At 38.3% G+C, this 25,894-nt stretch overlaps 1 protein-coding gene across 2 annotated transcripts in view; it reads right to left on the bottom strand.

Moving 5' to 3' along the window:
* The window catches only part of LOC125267797 (voltage-gated potassium channel subunit beta-3), a 46,142-nt gene extending 23,816 nt beyond the window's left edge, over positions 1 to 22,326 (bottom strand). Inside the window, exon 1 of one of the 2 annotated variants that reach the window (XM_048189754.1) lies at positions 21,120 to 22,326. In XM_048189754.1, coding sequence (XP_048045711.1) covers positions 21,120 to 21,364 — 245 coding nt within the window. In that variant the 5' untranslated portion in view covers positions 21,365 to 22,326. The remainder of the gene's footprint in view (positions 1 to 21,119) is intronic. The other variant, XM_048189755.1, reaches the window with a different exon arrangement.
* Positions 22,327 to 25,894: the final 3,568 nt, after the last annotated feature.

Raw genomic sequence — 25,894 nt, 5'->3', positions numbered from 1 at the left:
AATCACACACACACACATCGTTATGAATGTATATGATGAGAAGCCGCAGGGAAGAAAACACGAATCATGCGCTGAATATTCACAGTCGATGCTGCATGTTTACATGCACGCTTACACACACACACTCGGTCCCCAAAATGTAGTGAACACGAGGACCACACACACTTGTTTTTCTATCATGGTGGGGACTCTCCATTAAATTTTCTATCCCTACATGTAAACCTCATAAAAACATTTTTTAATATTATGAGTTAATAATATTATGTAGAATAAGAATCTGTTAAAAATTCAGCTATCATTTACTCTCCCTCATGTCGTTTCAAAACTTTATGCCATTATGCATGACGTATTGTTGAACGTAGAAGCGCAGAGGATAGAGCAAAACAAATCACCGCTCATGAATTAGAAGTCTAAAATGATAGTTTTTAATGAGAAATGTTGGAGGATTTTGACATAAGAGAAGAGGAGCTTGAGTTTATTGCCCAGCCCTATTTGTATAAACCGCGAGAGGCGTCTAAGCTTACGATATTCCTACATCCTGCATCATACGTCGGGTCAGAGGTTACTCTTCCGCCGGAACTAGACTCCAGTTATTATAGTTCATAAAGTTTTAAATATGGATATTTTTCTTACAAAAACCACTTCAGAAGGCCTTTAGGGAGCAGTATGGATTAATTTTATGATGGATAGATGCGCTTTTTTGGGCTTCAGAATCTCGAGCCCCATTCACTCCCATTATAAAGCTTGGAAGAGCCAGAATATTTTTTTAATATAACTCAGATTGTGTTTGTCTGAAAGAAGATAGTCATATACACCTAAGATGGCTTGAGGGTGAGTAAATCATGGGATCATTTTCATTTTTGGGTGAACTAACCCTTCAAACGCCTTCCCTATTCTACTTACGGAACGAACGCGGCACCAGTTTCGTTTTTTTAGTAGAATAGGGAAGGCGTAGGATACACAGCGTAAGCTTTTGGAAAAATACAGAAAGCGGAAGCACGTGCACGGCTATCATTTGTGTTTATAAAGCATATACAGTTGTATTTTTTCCGAAAATGAGTGATCGTTTCACTAGATCTGGGATCGTTTTAAGCTCTTTGAAGCTGCACTGAAACTGTAATTTTGACCTTCAACTGTTTGGAGGCCATTGAAGTCCACTATAAGGAGAATAATCCTGGAATGTTTTCCTCAAAAACCTTCATTTCTTTTCGACTGAACAATGAAAGACATGAACCTCTTGGATGACATGGGGGTGAGTAAATTATCAGGAAAATTTAATTTAAAAGTGAACTAATCCTTTAAACAAACTATCAAGAAGACTCTGAACCCCCATTCTCTGTAAGGAAAAGAGTGATTATGTACCATTCGAAAGGTTGGGATTAATAGGATTTGTTTGTTTGTTTTGTTTTTGAAATAAATTAATATTTTATTCAGCAAGGATGCATTAAATAATTAATATATACAATAGATTTCTATTTCAAATAAATGTTGTTCTTTTAAAATTCCTATTCAGCAAAGAACCTCGAAAAAAAAAAAGTATCTTTCCACAAAAATATGAACTGTTTTCAACATTGATAATAATCATAAATGTTTCTTGAGCAGCAAATCATCATATTAGAATGATTTCTGAAGGATCATGTGACACTGAAGACTGGAGTAACGATGCTGAAAATTCAGCTTTGATCACAGGAATAAATTACATTTTAAAATGTATTCACTTAGAAAACATTTACTTTAAATTGTAATAATATCTGTAACAATATTACTGGGTCATCCCGTGTCAAATCAACCAGAGGACCCCGGCTCATATTTTTGATTTTGTTCATATTTTTTTCTGTAGAAAGACAAACATAAATAGTGAACATATTAAATGCCACAGATGTACATTTACTGAGTAATCCACTATTTTTAGAGGGCGGTCAAAATTACAATTTTCACCTGAGATCTGGAGCCAATTTACAGGGGTGTAAAAATGATTTTAGAAAGATGGAGGCAGCATTATTTTATTTTTACACAGAGATTGGTAGGTCTACTAGTAAAATCTGCTGACTTTAGCAATCTTTGTTTCATTATACGCCAACAGTGACAGTTCAAAAATGGCAAAAAGCACTTCTCAAGTTTGCAAGCCTAAAGAACAAATAATGTTGATTTTGGTTGATTTGACAAGGAATCAAAATAAATTTTATAAAATAAACGCACATATAAGAGACTTCTTTCAAAAACATTCAAAAATCATACAAACCCCAAGCCACTGAACGGTAGTGTTCAATGACAGAATTTTCATTTCTAGGTGAATTAATCTTTTAAGCGGTTTTCTGTTTCCACACCAGCCAACGGAGGTCATTTCAGGTTCTACTAACAATATAGGCAAAACCCGACCACCCCACCTACACATGATTCAAACACATACTACAACACAAATGCACACATGTCGACAGATGCTGGCTCTTGCACTGTGCCCAAGATGAGTCATATCTCTCTCATAATTTCTAATATTTTTAATATCTCCTGGCAGCAGTAGCAACAAAACAACCATACATTTCGTTTATAACTTGGTTTCTGTTTCTTCAGCATCATTCTAGTCATCATGCTGCAAGTAGGTTTATATTAAACCATTTCCTGATTGGTTGTGACTGTGTTATGTGAAGCAGCATTTCACTTTCAGAGTGGAAAGACAAATAACTTGTCGCCTGGTCATCATCAGTGAAGACTTTTTATTGTCTATTGTTGTTTTATTGTCTTTATTTGTTAGGTAAAGACTTTTAGAAGTCATGCACCCTCTATATCACTTTCTTTTATCTCTCTCTTTTGAACACAAGCTTTTTCTGTGAAAGAAAGTGTTTAATGATGCTGAGATCTTGGCTGATTCTCTTTTTCCTACCACAAACCTGGCTATAAATCATCCTGTTCACACACAAACACATGCTGTAACACTGGCCTCCGCAACAAGCACGGTGTTCTGTTTACTGATATGTTTACATAGACACTATGGTGTGTATGTATAGACATGCACACAACTGTAGTTTGTGAAGACAGCACTGAAAGAATCCATGTTATTGTGCGCTTTGGCACACTTTATGTTATTGCTGGAGTATTTGAATTTAACCAATTTAATTAGTGGTGATTTCTAAGGCCTCTAAATTAACAACATGATCAAAACCTGTTACACACAATCTACTACAAGCCTTTTGCCGTCTGATTGATAGTTCACACTTTTTAATAAAATCCTTATTTTTTATTTAAGTCCTTTTAATATAATTCTAAAAATGTCGACTTCTAGGTTCACGTGTCTTTTTCCTGTGAAATCTTTACTTTGGAATGGATTTTTATAAAGTAAACGTAAGGATAACTTTTATATTGTTAGTAATATTTTAAGATGAACACTTACTGGACTGAAGCAACTTAGGTTTTTTTTTTTTTTTTTAGAAAGATCATGTTAAAATGTGAATATCAATTATAATATATCAGACGTTTATTTGTTCATCTCTCAATTATTGTATTATATATTTTGCCCAGAGCTTTGATCATAAAACTAAGCATTTAAATATCTTAGGAAGACATATTTTTAGGATATATAGCATGACAACTAATATTTATATGCATTTTATTGAAGTATTCTGCTATACTGTTATAAAGGTCTCATTGTTTTTTACAGTATCAACATTTCATCTTATTTTTTGTCCATATACACAGTATATATCAGCAACTGCACCGAATTGCATATTTTTTCTCAGTTTGGGCTTCTGAATATTATTGAGCTGTATTTTCTCCCTCATGTATGAGCTCCATATTCACAGAATATATGAGCCATAAAAGCCTGATGTATCAAATTTGAAAGAAAAAAAAAACTTTTTTTTTTTTAGATTTTGTCTAAAAAGGTTCAATACACAGTTCCGTTTAAAAAACGTAAACATCTCACTCAAATTATTATGCTGATAATATAATTTGCAATGACATATTTATTTTCACTTTTGGACCCCACTGAATCTGCAAGAGGTCACATCAATGGACACATCAGGCAGATTCATAAAAATCAGAAATGCAGAGCACACAACACCATCCAGACACACTCCTCGCAGAATACTGCAGTGCACCACAACAGGGTGGAGAGAGAGAGAGAGAGAAAGAGAGAGAAAGAGAAAGAGAAAGAGAGTGTGTGTGTAACAAATGTGAAAATGTGAGTGAAGGCAGATAAAGTGGAAATGAAATAATGACAAGCACAGGCAACAATGAGATAGAAACTGGGAGAGAACAAAGAGTGAAAAACAATGATTTAGAAAGAAAGAGGGAACAATTTTGAGGGAGTGTGAAGGAGAGAAAACAGAATGGACAGAAGTGGTGGGAGAGAGCAGCGCTCATTTCTCCACAGAGTGTCTGTCTGCAAACCGTAAAAGGCCCATTCTGATTAATGTACTTTATAATGAGTTAGCATAGGCAATTACTGCACATGCTGAGAAGAGAGGGGGGAAAAAACGAGTGCGTGAACAGGAGAGAGAGTTGGCAGAATGGCGTTCTCATGCTACACCTTACATACGTCTATATACTACATATATAGTGTGCACAAGAGAATATTGCATAATGTGCTCAGCTTCACCTTCTATTTCTGGTGTGATGAATGAACCGAATATGCATTATACTTTATTATTTGATTGGACTGCCAAAAGTTATGATGAACCAACAAAACTGGAATAATGCAAAACACTATATTTATTTCTGAAATGAAAACTGGATGCCACTTGCCAAATTAAATATGCAACAAAGTAAAGTCATGCATCATTAGTGTACATTATTACTGTTTGAAATTTTGGTCTCACTTTATATTGTGTTTTTAACTACTATGTACTGACATTTAAATTAATAATTTGATACAGTGCACTTATTGTACTTATATAAAAAAAACCCTGCATTTAATTACAACTGTAATTAATTTCTGTAATTACATCTATAATTGCACTGCCTTCTCTTACACCTTAACCCAGCCTTAAACTTAACCTAACGTCAGTATTGACACCACTCTTTAAAAAAAATTAAACATCAGTAAATGAATAAAACAAAATAAGCAGTTAATTAATTTGACATAATACACCTAAATTGAGTTGACCTAACTAATTTAATTTAATTTGAATGAAATAAATTAAATTGTGTGTAAAACTTTCTTCAGTTAAATTAAGTAAGGCTAATGAAGTAAGGGTAATAAAGTGTGACTGTATTTTTTATTAGTGCATACTGCACACTATCTAATGTGTATACTTTAAAAGTATATACTGTGTATTCAGTAGCTTGCCGAATTTTAAATATTCACAATATATTCACATTATTTTGCTGGAAATATTGTCATATTGATACACATTAATGAATTTTGTTTTATAAATGATTAAACAAATTAATAATTTGTTTTAGCTATATTTAGTTATCAGTATGTTACCCTGTGTCCGAAATCGAATACTACTCTACTATATAGTATGCGAAAAACAATATGCAAACAGAGTAGTATGTCCGAATTCATAGTATTCGAAAAAAAATTAAGCGAAAAGTACCCAGATGACTTACTACTTCTGGAGAGATTCTGAATTGCGCATACAATGGACACTTTACTATCCCATGAGGCAACGGGAGAGGATTTGTGAATGGAGTTGAAGGGACGTAACTGACGCTGGTAAGTCATGTGACAGTAAAAACATAGCGGATGTAGTATGTCCGAATTCATTCATACTACACGCATTCCTACTAAATATCACATACTTTTTCAATGGTCGTGAAGTAAATTTAAATTCAAAATGCAGTACCTACTCAACAGTACACAATTTAGGATGCAGCTTTAGTATTCTATTCCAAACATAGCATCATTCGAATAATTTGCACTTGACTTATTTCCATTAGAGACTAAACAATCCCCAAGAGTGTAGTGCTGGTGAAGGACAGGGATGGCATGAGGAGCCAGAGTGGATCTTTGGCGTAAGGTCTGTGTGGAATCTGGGAACCAACTGATGGAGGCAGCGGCGGAAGCAATGGAGACCCAGCGGAGCTGATAGGCCGACGGACCTGGGCAACATCCATGGCTCAGAAACCCAAGGTGGAGCCGCTGGTGCACGGAACCAAGGTGATGATGGAGGGAGTGAGGATGACGGGGAAGCCAGAGGGAAGGAGGACCCAGGTGGAGCCAATGGGTGGAGGGTCGAGGCGCAGCTGGAGGCTTGGAAGTCCATGGCGGAGGCAGAGCGACGACTGACAGAGGCTGAGCCGGATGGACGAGGGAATCCGGAGGAGTCCTAGGGCCGAAGGATCACAGTGGAGCCGACGGGCTGACAGGCTGAGGTGGAGATGAGGTGAAGCCAAGGAATCCATAACACCGTGCCAAGCTGGTGATTGGGAGGGCCGAAGCAGAGCCAGAGACTTGCACGGAGCTAGCAGCGGTGGCAGAGCAGAGGAGCTAGACAACACCAGGGAAGGTGGCGGGTCCAGAGAAGGAGATGGGAGCAGGGAGTCCGGGTGGGAGCAATGGAGCAGGAAGGTCTCCGGACAGACCTCCAAACAGCCAGATGGAATCAGCGGAGAATATATAAATTCAAGGGTCGAGGAGGGAACTAGATCTATCAGGCAGTGGTCTGCTCTTGGCTCTCTAGGACTGACATGGCGGCTGGCACTGGCTCTGGGGCAGATGCAGTGGCTGGCTCTGGCTCCGATGTGGGAGTGGGCTCTTGCTCTTGGACCATGGTGGGCATGGGCTCAGACTAAGAGTCAGTAGTGGACTCATGCTCTGGCTCAGGTTCTGTGCTGGCTGCAGGGCTAACATGTTCTCCTTCCTCTCCCTCACAGACCGTGAAGGGGGACCCACAAATCCGCAGCACTCACTCTACATAACTGGCGAACATCCCTTGAGGACCTTCCACGGGCAGGCATGCTTTTGACAGCTCATTGAGGCTAGTCTGGTAAAACAGACAGAGGGAGCAGTCATTATAGTGTAAGGCATGCCAGGTTGAGAAAATTCCTCATGTGATCCTCAAGGGAACGTTCCTCCTGATCCAGGAGGAGGAGGAGGCACACAGATGGTATGTCCATAGATCATTTAAATCTTTATTTGAGGATGGTTCTTCTGTCAGGTGTAGTGGTAACCTCGCAAGAAGAAGATTAAAGTAGACAGTACTTATTACAATCCAAAACACTCAGGAGAACATAGGAATCCACGTAGGAGAAATGCTAAACCAACAAGGGTATAGTATAAACACAAGGTAAATATTATGAGAGACAGGTACAAATCAAAAGTAACCATGGAAAAAAAACAAGGACTTAACAAACAAAACAGGACTGGAAAACTAAAGTAACTAAAGGAAAAAAACCCTAACCCCTAACTGTGACAATAATGAGTAGTACTAAAACTGCATATCTTTTTTTGTGTTCAGCAAGATGACAGAATTTAAATTTCTGTGTGAACAATCTATTAAATAATAATATTTGTCATTTAAAAAGAAAAATAGCGAAGGTATTCCAAACTGTCTCAGCATGGCAAGTACATCTCATCTCAAATGTTCAAACTCAGTTAACTGTAACTGTACAGCAGCTGCTGAAAAAATGAACCAGCATTGGAAGAAGTACTTATGTGACATGTCTGATCAATCCATGTCCCATAATGCATTTTAAGAAAAGGTCCCTCCCCTGGAACTCCTCAACCTTCAAAAATTTAATCTAGGCATCTTATAGCAACATGAGTTTCTCCACAGTTGACAGCATAAAGCAGCTATTCGCTTGGCCAATTTAAAAGTTGCAGTGATGTTGCTGGGGCAGTGATAACTGTGATGCAATGTCTAAAGCAACAGCAGACATAACGGAGGAATATGTGTAATGATGTAGGACAGGAATGAGACTGGAAGATGTTTCATGACATACTGAAAAAAATAACTGATGCAGTTAAATATGAGTCACCATATGCCTGTGAGATGAGCTTGATAAGATTAATTTGCTTAATGTGATAAAACAGATCTGTTTCATTAACATGACTGTTAGCACCTAGGAGCTAGAGCAAAAACTGAAAACACTAAAACCCAAATATAAAAGTGTAAAGACCGATCAGAGTTGGAGTACTGGTCTTGTGGAGTACTCTGGAGGTTTTGGTCTTGGGGTTAAGTTATGGTTTAGTTCTGGGCCTCAAGGGTTCTAGTCTTGGTCTCAGGGGGTCTGATATTACATTTAAAGTTCATATATTTTTCTTTTATATTTTGAAATTGCAACTTCATCATTACAAATGTGTAATTACATATGTATTTAAACGAATTACATATATTTTTAAATGAATTTTAGTTTACCATATATATGCCTGTCACTACATTCGATGGTACTCTTTAACCATATTTCAAAGACAATAATAGTCATTATCAAATTACATACTAAGATGTACTTAAGTCTTAAGTGGGTCAAAAAGGCACTCTAAAGTTCAGCTAATTGCATGTAAATTTAAACTATTATATATAATAATGCACTTTTTTTCTTTTTTTTTTACAAGGACATACTATTGCCACAGTGTTGAAATAACTTAAAAGAGCTCACCATCCAATGTATTTTCAAGTCAATGCTGAAGGTCAGAGAATTACAGAACTGTTTCACTGCAGAAGTCTGTCGTATTTGGCTTTTCACTTGCTACAAAAACATGCTTGAGATGAATTAGATTACAATTTAGATTTGTACAAAATGAACAAAAATGTAAATTTTTTGATTTGTTCACCCTCATGTCTTTCCAAACCCATAAGACTTTCGATCATTTTCTAATCACAAATGAATTTAGATTTCTGTGCCTCCAAAGTCCATTTACCCAAGACTTTGAGACTTAAAATTCATAAAAAGATAGTAAAAGAAATACATATGAATCGAGCGGTTTAACAAAAGGCCCCGGTATACTTCAAACGAAGTTCTTTTTCGTTCTTCGTTTAGGAGTAAAACGAAGTTCGAAATTCGTGACCAGCGATATACTGTAAACGAACATCTGACACCGCCCACACTGCTGAGAGCGACGATTAGATGAATATGTAAATATGTTCTGTACACTTTCTTCTAAGTAACAAAATAAACACAACAAAAATGAGAAAACCGCAAGCATAATAAAAGCGTCTGATCATAACAACATTGGTATATTAGCACGAGCTCTGCAAATTAGCACTCCTATCAAGTCACGTCTTCATATAGCACTTTATTCAACAGATTGCTTAAAACCAAGCAGCTTTACAGTATCAAACATGAAAAACAGTGTTAGTGCCTCATTTTTTTACAAGCACAACTTCATTTTGTACTATAAAGCGGCTATCCAGTGTGTTCATGTTTTCACCCGCGGAGCTCTTACCTCAACGAACTCAAACACACGAAATGAGTCAGAGACGCGTCCCACGCGAGTGAAGGCGGAGCCTCGGCGCACACCTCCTAATACGTTACCGTCACTGACCAATGGTAGTACGAAGGTGTTTTGCAGCTGGAGCGAACTTTTCCTGAAAGGCAAAGCCGTTTGGCAAGCCGTTTCGAACTTCCAAAAAGAACACAAAACAAACTTTGTTTTGGCCTGATTTTGTTTGAAATGACGTCACATCAGTTCGTTCTTCAATTTCATTTGAAGTATACCGGGGCCTTGAGTCTTCTGAAAAGACATGATTGCAGAGTATATGATGAACAGATTTAATTTATGCTTTTATTCACATATAAATATTGACCAATGCACATACAAAGAGCACATCAAATATGGTAAACAGGAGCTCAAACATGCATGTCTGCAGGTATTATAACCTCCTTGCTTCATATAATTTGAAATATAATTTTATGGTGCATTTTGTCCTTTTTGGAGCTTAACTTTGGTTATATGAAAAGTGAAATATGGACGTTCTTCTAAACATCTTTTTTTGTGTTCCAAGGAAGTAAAAATAGTCATACAGATTTGGAACAAGGGCGAGTAATTTATTAAAGCAATAAGCGCCAAGAAGCTGTGGTTTACAGTGAATTTATAACAGCTAAGGGGCGTTGTAAGGCACAACGTGGAGCGGAGTCAATTGAACAATATCAATTGAGAACAAACATATGTTTACATTGCTAAGAGTGGTTGATAAGTGTGTTGTGTAGTGATACACAGAACCGCTGGGTGAAGCGGTCATAGCCGTGTTTTATCGTGAATAAAACACAGCTATTGACCAATCAGAATCAAGGACTGGAACTAACCGTTTTATAAAACAAATTATAGTTTTCATTGAACCAACACTTTAAAAACATTTCACAATGAAACAGACCCTTGTAAAAAGTGCACTTTAGCATACTTTTAAAAAGAGTACTAATTATGGACACAATACTTTTAATTGAAATTAAAAGTGCCTTTTTGACCCACTAAAGTAGGACTTAAATACATCTTTATGTGTCATACTTCAATTGCCTAGTGTAGAATGCACTGACAAGCATTTATGGTAAACTAAAATACTCTTTAGTGTCATTTCTATTGAAACATGCATGTCATATATTTAATAGGTTTGTAATTACACATTTATAGTGATGAAGATGCAATTTAGTACATTTAAAAAATATAACCTACATGTAATATCAGATAACACATTACAGTTATAACCAATTTAAATGTATAACCAAGTGCTTTAGTATGTTAGTCAACACATCAAAATAAGTGCACTTCTTTAAAGCATGACAAAAGATTATTCAGTTTTTAGTTCAAACAAAGTTAAAACATAATGACTTAAAATAAACACTGAAGTAAAACCTTTAATTGAACATCATTAAAAAGTTCACATTTTAAAAGTCTACTTAAGAGTGTTAAGAAACAGTTATGAAAGTGTATCCCTCTTTACGTGGCCTTTTATTTCATTAATAATATATTATCTGCAAGTACAGTAAATATACTTTTAAGATTCGAACACAACAAGTCCACATTCAATACAATTAAGTGCACTTCTATTCCACAAGGAGAGGTCAGAACCTTCTAGTGTTCACATGTTTGCCTGACAGCAGGCACAGCACCGGCCAACACCCATTATATTGACACTATAACAAATGAACATGTTTAACAACACTGTAAGCCACTTCAACCCTGTAGGAACTGATATAAAAATAATCTAACATATGGTTTGTGAATATTTTTCTGGCTAAAGAAAGACGTTGCTGTATAACCTCTCTCTATGACAAGCACAACTGCGATATTCACAGATGATGTGTCGTCAGATGCGTATGTTTCTTAATGGCCTCTATCTCTCAGTGCATGAAAATGAAATGTAGGCTATTTAATCGCAACAATTAGGAGTAATTAGCATAATTATAGCTATTGTTATTCTGAATGCCATTAATGGTCAAAGCAAGTATATTCTAATGTGTTTGTATACATGCCTTACATTTCGAAAAGTGTATGAGTGTACATTTAACTGCATTTATGTGGGGGTGTTTTGAATAACATCTATTAACTTTACCAGAATAAAAGAGAGAGAAAGAGAGAGAGAGAGAGAGAGATTTGGTTGAGTGACAGGAATGGGAATCTCTTGAAACAGGCTTTGGCATGAAAATACAGTGACCACTAACTGAGGTTACAATCTTTCTATTTTTACCAGCCAACTTCCACCCTCTGGCTAATAATCTCTATCTTTTACACACCATGGCACAGCTGCTGCTCAATAGAGATGATAACGCAATGTAAACTAGACAAATTTTGATGTTGGCTTGGGAAAGCCTAGCTCAGGGGTGGGCAAGTTTGGTCCTACAGAGCCGCTGTCCTGCAGAGTTCAGCTTCAGCTCTAATCAAACACACCTGAACAGGCTAATCAAACTCTTCAGGATTACTAAGGCTACATGCAGTCAAAGGCTGCGTCCGAAAACCTAGGTAGCTGTCTTGCTGCCTCGCTGTCTTATAAGAGAATGACTTGTACGGCAGCGTTTGTGCATGAAGGTACCTCACGAAACTGATTTCGGACAGACTTCTGAGGCAGCGTAACAGTTTAATGATCTACAGCAATATAGCGCGAGCTTTGGTGAGAACTAAACAAATATTTAATTATTACAGTAGTAATTTCTCGATAGAAATGATATCAAAATTGAAATATGTACATTTTTGTTGTAAAAATTGTACATTTATACACAAACTGAGCAGCAAACGCAACTTTCGGACGCCATCTTTATTTTTCTAGCTCAACTGTCACAGAATGGAAAGCACAGGATTGTGGGATATCAAAGGCAGCTAAGGATACATCCATGCTTCCTTCAAAAATCGATCTGAGGAAGGTATCTCATGAGACAGGAAGTGAAGCTAACATTGGATTCGGACGTGCCTTGATGCCTTACTTCCTTGAAATGTGTCCTCAGAAGGCAGCATTTTCCAGTTTTCGGACGCAGCCAAAGAATATAGAGGGTATGCATCGACGTCACTTTCCCGCCGAAAACGCGCTCCCTCAGCTGGACAGAGTGGCAAAAGAACCTGCTGCGTAACTGGATTAATAGGAGAAACGGCGAAAACGCGAGTAAAACTAACGAATCACCCTAAAGGTTGGACTCGAAAGTGTTCCTTACAATTTGTCAAATAAACCTAATCCATGGATATTGACATGTAGCCAGGAGTCGTGTTTCCTGACATTTATATGTGCCTGATTTGACGCGGGGGAAATACATTAAAGCAAATTTGGCTGTGAATATTTTATATACAATATCGGTAGGTTAAATCTCCTTAATCACTTATATCAATGTTATATCGTCATATTGTCCAGCCCTAAAACATATATAGGTTTATAGTATAGTTTTTGACAGTGTTGTTTATTTAAAAACACCCAATTATGCATAATATAAGATGGAAAATATTTAATTGATGAGTCGTCAACATAATATATAACAATACAATATGATTTTACCTCAAAATCCAACAATTCGACACAAAATGATAACTGCAAATCCATGTTTCTTTGCCTGGAGTCCAGCTGTTTCTGTGACTTGCAGTGATCCATTTGCTTCTTTTTATGTTTCTTTCTCTAGTTTTTAAATATATACCTCAGGGTTTGTGTCAAATCTATTTGTAAAGTCAGTTGCAAAGCTCTTTCCCGTTTTGAATGTGTTTTGCGTGTTTTTCGCGACATTCACGCTGAAAACCAATGCTGCTGCTCAGTCTTTTGCCACTCAGCGTGCGTAACCGCAGTCCTAACGGTCGACGGTGACGTCACGTGCATACCCTCTATACACTAACAAGAAGCGAAACTCAATAGAAAGTTCCATTGCAACACTGGCGCCCAGCGGCAGCCCTGCGTTTCCGCCATTTTGGGGTGAAAGCGACTCGGCCACTAGTTTATATGGCAATATCAGCTGCTTTGTTAAAAAAAAAAAAAAAAAAAAAAGTACATTAAAGCTGAAATCCAACCTGAATGATGACAACACAGAATAAAATACTATCGCTAGTGATCATCAAATCCTTTTTACAGTTTATTTTACAGACTTTAGACTTCCACTATTTTCACAAAACCTTTTTGCTCTCTAGAAACCCAGTCAGTTTGGGTTAAAATTCTTTAAAAGCAGGGATGCAAACAGGTAAGGAGGAAAAAAGGTGAGAACATCGCGTGGGCGGAGGCATGCTTCTCATGATGTGTTTTTTAAGAAAAAAATTTGCTTTACATGATCATTTGTAGTTACTTTAAGGGATTTTTTATTTATTTTTAATACTGTATTCAGACGAAAACTGTAATGCAGGATATTTAAGACAATATTGGCTGATTAGACGGCAATACTGAGCTAAACTGCAAAACTCTTTGCCCTCTCTCTTCACCGTTCCCACATCTCATACCTCAAATACATAAAACATTCCCCTTTAAAGACATTAGTTTTTAAAGTTAGAGTAAAAGAAACAATGTACAGTACTTGAATTGAAACAACCAAGTACCCTTGTAAGACCCCCACCCCCATAAAAACATTTTCTCATTGGATCTATGCAAATCCCATAAGTGATCCATTTTGATCTCAAAAAGGTGAGTTGTCACTGAAAGGTGAGGAGTTTGCATCTATGTAAAAGGCTTATAAACACTGAATTATTACCAACATATGAAATTAAATTAAGGACATGCATCAGAAAAATTGGGAATGTTGAACAATAAATATATAACAGAAAATAACAGCTTGTTTTTGCAGTGTTGTATGTTAAAGCAAAAGTGTCCAAAAGTGGGAATTATGCGATAACGCAATGCATCACGTATTATAAGATCATTATGTTTGTAGTGTGATCCATTAAAACGTACAATATATATTTCAATTCAGATAGTGGAGTAATACTACACTGCTCAAAAAAATTAAAGGAACACTGGATATCTATACTGATATGGACTGGGTAATGTGCTAGGAATGAAAGGATGCCACATCGTTTGATGGAAATGAAAAGTATCAACCTACAGAGGACTGAATTCAAAGACACCCCGAAAATCAAAGTGAAAAAATGATGCAGCAGGCTAGTCCATTTTGCTGAAATTTCATTGCAGCAACTCAAAATGGTGCTCAGTAGTTTGTATGGCCACCACATGCTTGTATGCATGCCTGACAACGTTGGGACATGCTCCTAATGAGACGATGGATGGTGTCCTGGGGTATTTCCTCCCAGATCTGGACCAGGGCATCACTGAGCTCCTGGACAGTCTGAGGTGCAACCTGACAGCGTCGGATAGACCGAAACATAATGTCCCAGAGGTGTTCTATTGGATTTAGGCCCGGTGAGCGTGGGCCCAATCGAGCTCCACGGTGCCAGGCAGTGAGCACAGGGCCCACTAGAGGACGTTGGGCCCTCAGGCCACCCTCATGAAGTCTGATTGTTTGGTCAGAGACATTCACACTAGTGTCCTGCTGGAGATCATTTTGTAGGGCTCTGGCAGTGATCATCCTGTTCCTCCTTGCACAATGGAGGAGACACCGGTCCTGCTGATGGGTTAAGGACCTTCTACGGCCCTGTCCAGCTCTCCTAGAGTAACGGCCTGTCTCCTGGAATCTCCTCCATGCTCTTGAGACTGTGCTGGGAGAAACAGCAAACCTTCTGGCAATGGCATATATTGATGTGAGTTGGATTGCCTGTGCAACCTCTGTAGGGTCCAGGTATCGCCTCATGCTACCAGTAGTGACACTGACCCTAGCCAAATGCAAAACTACTGAAAAACAGTCAGAAAAGATGAGTAGGGAAACAAATGTCAGTGGCCTCCACCTGTAAAACCATTCCTGTTTTGGGGTCGTCTCATTGTTGCCCATCTTGTTCACCTGTTGTTAATTTCATTAACACCAAAGCTGCTGAAACTGATTAACAACCCCCTCTGCTACTTAACTGACCAGATCAATATCCCAGGAGATTAACTGACCTGATGCTATTCTCTGATTAAAAAGTGTTCCTTTAATTTTTTTGAGCAGTGTATTATTATTCCATTAGGTCTATATTGTTCGCTGCAAACATAATGATCTTAAATGCATTAATTATTAATTTACTATTAATAAATGTGTAAAGTTGCATAAAATGGAAATACTCAATAAAGTAGGCTAACTACGTTACCTCAGATGGACGAATGGCTGGATTCCACAACTGGTAAAATAAAACATATATAAGACAATACAACATTTACTGTAGGAGCCATACAATTTACTGGTGCCAAAAAAAATTGTTCTATTGCGCTTCTGATTTGGCAGTGAAATTCGCTGATTTTGGGTGCGTAAGATGTGAAGGATTCAATGGTCCAGTTAGCATTTTCACACCATAATGGCAGCCATGCTACCGGAGCGTGTTACCCAAAAAGGATAAGAGTTTCACCGGGTTCTATACTCTTTGATGCAGCTGAGGTTTTTTTTAGGGTTGGAGCTAAACTCTGCAGGACAGCGGCTTTCTAGGACCGAACTTGCCCACCCCTGGCCTAGCTAAAAGGTTTGAAGTAGTTTTAAAAGCTTACAGTCTGAAGTTTTAAAGGGGACCTATAATGCCCCATTTACAAGATGTAATATAAGTCTCTGGTCTCTCCAGAATGTGTCTGTGAAGTTTCAGCTCAAAATACCCCACAGATGCTCAGATGTGAGCAAAAACATGCCATTTTTGTGTGTCCCTTTAAATGCAAATGAGCTCCCGGCACTTTCCAGAAGAGGGTGTAGCTTTAAGCTCGCACTTCAGATGTTCAACAACAATAAAGCTGGAGAATCTCAAAATGAGGATTGTCAGTAACGGTGTTCAGCCTTACATTGTTCAAACCGGAGTCGACACTGATGGAGAGACTCAGGAAGAAGTTACAACTATTAGGATGTTTCTGAATGGTTATTGGATAAATTTATGTAGTTGCTGTGGAGTTGATTCAACTCATCCACTAGCATGTGCCGTCATGTTAATCTTTTGTGCAAATCCAGCATTGAATTGACCCTCGTTTGTGAAGCAGTCCGGCATACAATGACAGCATGACAACAACACTCTACTACAACAACTCTTCCTCTTCTCTAAAGCAGCCCAACATGGCCCCGCCCCCTTTATTATGTGTTCTCGGGGTGGGGTTTATGTAAATTTTGAGGTTAGTGATGTCACTAACCCTGGAAGAAGCTTGTTGTAGTCCCTACCAGCGAATTCTGTAAAAGAAAATATCTCCCTTTGCATTGAATTTTGAGCGTTGTAACTTTGCAGATGTTGTTTATGATCAAGCAGCAACATTACACACTAACTAAAGTTAAAAAAGTGAAATCATAATCAACCACCCCTTTGTGGCCATGCAGACAGGCAGACAGATACATACATACATACCACTCCCTATCTACAGATACCACACAGGAAGGGAGTGTCTGTCCAATATGAGAAATGAACATCCAGAGTTTGCTTTTAAGGCCAGGTAGATCAAACAGACTGATGTGCAGCAAAGTGGTAACACATTTAAATAATGGCTCAGCAATCACTGAGAAAGTGGGTGTGCAGTCTGAGGCTGACATTAGTACAACACAAACACACACACTCTAATACAAATGTACTGAAGGCAACGTGATATTTTGAAACGCATCTATGGATTCCTTTCGCCTCCACCCAGAAAGGAAAGTAATTACAGTGGCAGAGCAAGTACATTTTGATCACAAATGATTCTTTCCTTTATAGGATAACATGCAATGATGAATCACATGGAAGCTTGTTTCCTCCATGGAGTAAGGAAATTTAATATGGTAAATGCAACTTTTTTTTCTCAGAATTCTGAATTTATATCTCACAGTTCAGACTTTATAACTTGCAATTGCGAGTTTATCCCCCAGCTTCACAAACAAGGCTTAAGCTAGTGCTAGACTAAAATGCGTGTTTGAGCTGTTTTGACTGAAAGCATCTTGCACTGATGTATCTTAAAATATGTCAGTGCCATTGTTTTGTCTCAAGATGCACACCAGTAATGTTTTTTTTTTCTAAAGGCATGTTACATAAATGCCCTAATTGCACTAAGGCCTAATCCTGCATGGTTTAGTCTAAACCCTGTTTGTGAAACCAGGCCTAGAAAAAAAGGTCAGAATTGCAAGATATAAACTCAGAAACTCAGAAGTCCAAGTTTATAATGTGCAATTCTTTTTTCTCATAATTGTGAGTTTATATTTCACAATTTTGACTTGTAGATATAAACTCAGATTTTCAAGAAATAAAGTCAGAATTGTGAGATAAAAAGTTGCATTTATTTATTTTTTCCTTGGCGAAAACAAGTTTTCATAGTATCACGCACAGTCAGAGCTGGAATGTGTATTAGGGTCAATTTTGAATCCATGTTGACTTTAATGGATAAATCTGCAATGCCCCATGTTCTAATAATAGCATCCCTCGGACAGTCAAACATGACCTTTAAAGACTTAATGGACAGCATGGATTGTCCAACTGTGAAATATGTGCATGTGTGTGCTATATAATTGCATTCCACAGAATACACCTAACCTACAAAACACACACATATACACACATACATGTTTGTTTCAATACAAATTTCTGTCATGAAACACTAGATGGCACAGGCTGATAGGTCCTTAACTCAATCTGCTTGCAATCACATCATTCTCTGTAAGGCACAGCTGATTGGTTCCTGTTGTATCAGCAGCCAATGAGCTCGCTGCTCAACCATCAAATACTGGTCAGTATTTGCTGTAGCAGTAGCAGAGCGCTTTCAGAAACCCTCCACCTTCCCCAGCTCCACCTGAATAGATTTACTATGGGTAATTCATGTACGCAAATCCCGAACTTGCTCTGCAGCAGCAGAAGCAGCAATAACCAACATCATCAGCAGCAGTGTAGCAGATCTGTTCCACCAATACCAAACATATCAACATTGTCATATCCATTACCATACCAAACACTCTGAGAGTTGACAGAACTATATTAGTGAGGACACTGCATAGACTTCCATTGATTTTATTTCAGGTTAATGATATTTTCTATTGCCTAACCCACCCCTACCCCTAAACCTACATGTGCAAAACACAAGATTCAAATAAAAACATGTTTTGGCCAATTTATTAGTCCTTCTAACTACTGAGGACCAGTCAAATGTCCTCACTAGTCGACTGTCATTATACAAAGAACTCCATTACCCAACTAAATGTTTACATTCCCTGATGAAAATGTGAGTGGCACTTGTCTGTGCAAAACTCACTGACACAATTCTAAATAATTGTAGGTGACTGCCAGAGTGTTTCTATGCTGTTGCTAAGGTGTTTGGAGTAGCACATTGTTGTGCGGTAGCTAGAGATTTCTGGGAGGTTGCTTGAGTATTGATAGGTGGTTGCTGGATGGTTCATTATAAATCAAAAGAATCATTTTAACAGTGCAAAACTGTTAATGGTTTAACATCACATTATATGTCATTTTACTGTAAAATAATGTCAAATTTATTGGGTTTGCAAATAAAAACTATGAAATATCATATCATTAGTGAAAAACAGTAAAAGGACAGTCCCAGAAATTCCTGCATGACACATCCCATGTGAATATATTTTCTTTAAATAGTTTTGTTATCAGTAATGTTCATTGGGGTGTTTTGTGTTACATATTCTGTTGTTTAGTTCATTTTTATTGCATTATTTTAGTGTTGTGTTTGTTACACAGTAAAAAATATTTTCATGATTTGTTATTACAACATTTTTTCTTTTGTCAAATCAACTTTAATAATTATGGAAGAGGATTAGGGCCAAGCAATAATGAAAAAATAAAACCATCTCGAGAATAAAGTTGTTAAATTTCAAGAAAAAAGTCGAAATAAAATGTTGAGAATAAACTCGTTACATTACGAGAAAAAACTCGTTAAATTTCCAGAAAAAAGTCGAGATAAAATGTTGAGAATAAACTCGTTAAATTACAAGAAAAAAACTCGTTAAATTACGAGAAAAAAGTCGAGATAAAATGTTGAGAATAAAGTCATTAAATTACGAGGAAAAAGTCATTAAATTACGAGAACAAATTCGTTAAATTATGAGTATTAGTTTTTTCTCGTAATTTAACGAGTTTATTCTCAACATTTTATCTCGACTTTTTTCTCGAAATTTAACAAGTTTCTTCTCGAGATGGTTTTATTTTTTCATTATTGCTTGGCCCTAATCCTCTTCCGTAAATAATTAACGTGGTTCAGATAACATAATATTTTGAGTTTCTGGTGATTAAACCAATCACCTTTATTGTATTAACTCAAATTTTTAATTTCAATGAACTCAAAATTTTAAGGCAACCAGGTAACTTACTTTTTTAAGTTAAACCAACAATTCCTTTTTACAGTGTATAGTGGTGTTTTATCTTTGTACATGTGTATGACCATGTTCCCCCGTCTATATATGAGCACTGGTCATGTTTTATGGACAGACCACTTATGATGAACTCTGATTCATCATGTGACTTTCTACTGTACCGCCTGAGTTGTTATATTGATAAAAGGCTGATTTTGGTTATTTGTAGATTGGTATAATGAAATATACTGTTGTAATACAGGCACCAATATACAATCCCATTTAGCTGAAACATTGTCAGTTTTCTACAGTGAATTTCTGGCAACAACAGCTGCCGTTTGGTTTGTTTGTTTGTTTTTCGGTAAATTTAACAGGATATTTTTACAGTGTATTTATGGCTCAGGACCATCAACTCTAAAACTCACCTGTTTATCATCTGCCAGACACAAATCACAAGTCAGATTACTTTTAAAAAGTAATAAAACAAGCCCTACTCATTCAGCTTTTGGCAGGTTCTGTGTCTTATGTAACAACTAACTCTGTGAGCTTATCAAATGTAATTTATAATATATAATAAGTTTTAAATCAAGGCCATGTCTTGAACATTGGTGAGGGAAATTCTAGGACTAATTGGGAAATAATAATTTGCAAATATTATTTGCATTAATTTGCATTAAAATATGCACACATATAGGCTACTTTTATTTGTATGCCTAATGTGTCGAAAACATAAAAGTGTCTCGTCACACTATGAAATTACATGAATCGCGTAAAAGCATTTTCAGTTCAAAACGGCCATATTTGAGAAAAGAGTCGAGTACATCACTGTCTGTTACTTGTCGGCCTTTTAACATTTCTATTGCAAAAAGTATTAATTGTTTCGCTATTTACATCTTAACTCACTCTCTTTTAACATTAAACTGACATGTCACGCTCTGCTTTTGCTTCTGATTGGCCATCTCAATCATTTTGACATTGACAACCCCTGTTAGACTGCTGAGGCAGACCAGTCACCAGACTAAAAACGTAATTTTTAACAACATACAGAGCACTGTGAAATTAAGTGCAGCAGAGCAGTGCAAGAATTTCAAATATTAGGGGGGTGAATTTGGCCATTTCTAATTATTGGAGGGAACTTGTCCCCCTCAATGTCAAAGTGGTGACAGCCCTGGTTTAAATGCACTCAACACTGAAGACATTACATGAACTGATCAGAAAATTTAGGCAAAGGGTGCGATTCGATGCCTGGCCCTTTGACATCCAGTTTGCCATTCATTCAACTCACCCACAACACAAGCATTCAAGTGAACACAAACGCACTCAGCACTGTCAGCGGCCCCTAATGAATCTTTAAAGAAGCTATAAAACATCAGCCAGGGCAGAATAACCCAGTCCCAGCCTGAGCTGCCACCCAACAGGTGGTGTTACACACATACGCACGCCAGCTCCACCTGTCTCACCTGTATTTCATGCTACTGTGCCGTCCAAAAGCCTCCTTCATGTGGGCGTGGCCTTGAGGCAGGGGCCGTGTTTTGACTGAGCTCTGAGGGGGGTAGTTGCCATTTCCCCCCTGTCCGCTCCCTCCTCCTCCTCCACCTCCTCCACTGCTGCTGCCCCCTGGTGGAGGGGCAGTTCGCAGGCCACACAGCCGGTCCTCGCTGCGGCTCTTCAGATTGTGCTCCGTACAAGCAAATGAGACCTGCATCTTGACTAGCTCTCACACACTTGCTGACACTGTGTGTTTGAGTTTATCAGACTGAAGATGTTTGTGGTAGTCTCACAGTACGTGGCAGATAGATAGATAGATAGATAGATAGATAGATGCACAGGGCAAAGTCAGGTCTTGCACCTGCTGACACAAACTTGCAGCTGTTGCGCGGAGGGAACGCGTCCAAACGCAACCCTAACGCGGTGGGGTGCGTGTTTATGTCGCCAGGAAAAAAAGTCACGACTGGCTGCTGTCCAGGCCTTTAATGTGCTGCTGTGTGCACAGTCTGTCTATGCAGTCGCCTACTGCACTTCTCCAATACCCTTATCGACGCAACTTGAAGACGCTCCTCTCCGTCTTGAGGCATTCCTCCGCAGAATCCGGGTGGTCTCTCTGTGCGAGGCGGGGGACCTCCTCAAAATGCGGAACCACCCATCCACACCGGGTTTCCACCGACAGGATGCGCAACAGCCGGTGCCGCTTCACCTAATGGCAGTAAAGCCCAGATACGCGGAGGTCCAATGCGACTGCAGAAACGCGACTTGTGTTCACGCGCGCCTGTTCATCTCGTCGTATGAACACAGAATCACGCACAGGCAACCTCTTTCACGCACTATGTGGTGATGGTCACTATCTGACACACAGCGCGCCCTTACGCGCTCGACACACGGCAGCAAATGTAGCGCTGTTCTTCTGACGCGTAATTATTGCCATGGTGATCATCGTACGCGATCAAAAGAGAGTTTGACAGCTCCGCAGTGTCCATATTCCATCGTCAGATCTCACTTTAGCAGAAGATATGTCTCATCATGAAGGCGTTATAATGTCAAAATGCTGTCGATGGAGATGTGAGGGGAATTGTGCATCCGTTCAGAGCGACAGAGCCATCAAACGCGATACTGCCAACTCAGAACCCAATGAAACCCTCAGTGAACCCCCACCCTCTCTCTCTCTCTCTCGCTCGCTCGCTCGCGCGTGCTCTCTCTCTCTCTCTCTCTCTCTCTCTCTCTCTCTCTCTCTCTCTATCTCTCGGATTTCCATTGTGATTAATGTGTGAATTGAGCAGGACCACTGCGGAATAATCATGTTATTGTTTGGGTCACACACACACACACACACACACACACACACACACACACACACACACACACACACACACACACTATTTTACATTCCTCAGTTGCTTATATAGCCTACGTATAGACCTCAAAGGATATATTTTTAAAAACAATACTAAAATAATACATAAAATAAAGGTTCTAAATATCATAAAACACAAAGAATAAGTGGGAAAAAACGAATAAAGGTTTAAAAATATGCACAGTTCCCTATACAAGTAGAACAAAACATCCAGACTATCAGTCAGCCAATATAAAACTATACATTTCACTGATAATACTGTAGGCCTATATTAAATTTTAGCTACTGCATAAACCATAAACTGACCAAATTTGATTAACATCTTGAAATGAAAAACTGCAATAAAAGATAGAATATTTTTGTTTTGAAAGAAATTTCCATATATTTATATATCAGTAGACACCCTGCAGTACATTCTGTGAATATTAGAACAGTAGAATATTATCAAATTGACTAGTTCCATAAAGTTCCATAAAGTCAGTAATGTTTCCTAAAGTAAGACATGAGATCATCACTTTTATCCTTTGAGAAAGCTAACAAAGTTCTTCATTTTTTTTTTCAATATTTTATATACTCTAGGAAACATTTTACAATCTCTGGACACAATCACACTTCAATCACACAAGCCATGAGAATGAAAGAGCAAGGAAAATATTAAAGTCGCAATGAAACGGAAGTAGTGATAGACCTTGATGGTGAATGCAATTTCACCAAGTGCCACATGTTCCTGGAACAACATTCCAATCAGATTTGAGGGACAAGTTTACAGTTTATGTCAAGTTTAGGCTTACAGCCAGGGTTAGGTGCTTCTACATCACTGCTGTTCACCTAACATTTCCCTCGGATTTTAGGGATATCTTATGGGTAGGGTTAGGTTTAGAGGTAGGGATAGGATTAGGACTACATTTTCAGACAGGAATGCTGTTCCAGGATACAACAAGATATGTTAATCCAGGAATCCGAGTGCAGGGGATTATTGAAAAAAATGTAGGGTGGGTTTGGTTCTGTGCATCAGTTGATTGGATGTTGAGATGTGGGCGTGGCACTCAAAAGTGGAGGCAGGATGAACATGAGCTTGGAGGGGTGGAGTTTAAACAGACTAAATGACTGGAGAATTCCTGACTACATCTGTGGTTTTCACTGGAAGATCCAGTTTTGACATTTTGATCGAACATTACAAGGTCCAAATATAATAAAAATGAAACGTGCATGGATGAATTGTTCACATTAAAGGATTAGTCCACTTTCAAATAATGTTTAAGCTTGTACCCATGTTTATGTGATACTTTTGCCCTGGTTTTCATTATCATGCCACCTTAAGTTCAGTATGAAATGAAAATTCACACTATGCATTTTCTAAAAGAATGTTATAGATCTTAAAGGATTAGTTCACTGTCAAATAAAATTTTCCTGATAATTTACTCACCCCCATGTCATCCAAGATGTCCATGTCCTTCTTTCTTCAGTCGAAAAGAAATGAAGGTTATTGATGAAAACATTCCAGGATTATTCTCCTTATACTGGACTTCAATGGACTCCAAACGGCTGAAGGTCAAAATTACTGTTTCAGTGAAAATGCAGTTTTTTTCGAAATTGACCGTTCGTTTCGCTAGATAAGGCTCTTATTCCTCGTCTGGTATCGTTTAAAGCTGCACTGAAACTGTAATTTTGACCTTCAACCGTTTGGAGACCATTGAAGTCCAGTATAAGGAGAATAATCCTGGAATGTTTTCATCAAAAACCTTTTCGACTGAAGAAAGAAGGACATGGACATCTTGGATGACATGGGGGTGAGTAAATTATCAGGAAAATTTTATTTGACAGTGAACTAATCCTTTAAGATCTATAACATTCTTTTAGAAAATGCATAGTGTGAATTTTCATTTCATACTGAATTTAAGGTGGCATGATAATGAAAACCAGGGCAAAAGTATCACATAAACATGGGTACAAGCTTAAACATGAAATATAACTCAGACACACTTTGGTTCGAACAGGTTGAACCAAATTGCAAGAACCTCTCAGTTGATCATAAACCTATACAACGAGTGAATTGTACTCAAATATGAATCAAAGAAATGTGCTCTCGCCTCATAAACTGTTTAAGAAGGCCAAGGGTGTTTTTCAGAGCCAGATGGTTGTGCTTCTGTTGCTGCTGTTGTAACATCTGCACTGAACCAGCTCTCTGATAGCAGACCACAGGTACAAGAGATAAAATCCTCAAAATCATTCACACCAAAGCATGTCTTATCCTGAATCAGAATGAAACTTCAGTTGTTTAAGGAGACATGTAAGTATTTCTGCATTCTGAGTCATGGGAGTTCTTTCTCAACTGACGGTTCAAATGCATCAACATTTGTACACTGTCATGCAGCTCTAGCATGTTTTTCAAAGCTGTAGTCAGTGCGCACAGAGACTGCTGCCAGCCAATCAGAGCATGGCAGTGCAGAGGAGGCAGCCAGTGACAAGCGAAGCCGTGCTGTGTAGTGAACATGGGGGAAAAGAACAAATCTGTTCTCATCTGAGAACATCTGCATGCAGAGCCAGAGAGAGAGATGGGAGTGTATCTGTCACTCAAAGCATGCAGTTTCTGACAATGCAAACGAACCAATCAAGAATCCTCTTTCATCATTTGCTGACAATAAATGTCTCTAACCAGACCAATATTGCAGGAACTGTCCAGGGTTCTGAAATGCTCCAAAAATGCCGGATCAGCAAAAGATTTACAATAAATCCTAAATTAAAGGCAATTCATTTAAATTAAAGGCAGATTTTTAGGGCATTATATATATATATATCAGGCATAACATTATGACCACCTTCCTAATATTGTGTTGGTCCCTCTTTTGCTGCCAAAACAGCCCTGACCCGTCGAGGCATGGACTCCACTAGACCCCTGAAGGTGTGCTGTGGTATCTGACACCAAGATGTTTGCAGCAGATCCTTTATGTCCTGTAAGTTGTGAGGTGGAGCCTCCATGGATCAGACTTGTTTGTTCAGCACATCCCACAGATGCTCCATTGGATTGAGATCTGGGGAATTTGGAGGCCAAGTCAACACCTCAAACTCGTTGTTGTGCTCCTCAAACCATTCCTGAACCATTTTTGCTTTGTGTCAGGACATTATCCTGCTGAAAGAGGCCACAGCCACCAGAGAATACTGTTTCCATGAAAGTGTGAACATGGTCTGCAACAATGCTTAGGTAGGTGGTACGTGTCAAAGTAACATCCACATGGATGGCAGGACCCAAGGTTTCCCAGCAGAACATTGCCCAAAGCATCACACTGCCTCCGCCGGCTTGCCTTCTTCCCATAGTGCATCCTGGTGCCATGTGTTCCCCAGGTAAGCAACGCACACGCACCCGGCCATTCACGTGATGTAAAAGAA

This window comes from Megalobrama amblycephala, linkage group LG4 (assembly GCF_018812025.1).
Source record: "Megalobrama amblycephala isolate DHTTF-2021 linkage group LG4, ASM1881202v1, whole genome shotgun sequence".
Classification (NCBI taxonomy): Eukaryota; Metazoa; Chordata; class Actinopteri; order Cypriniformes; family Xenocyprididae; genus Megalobrama; species Megalobrama amblycephala.
This window is presented reverse-complemented; position numbering and strand designations above follow the sequence as displayed.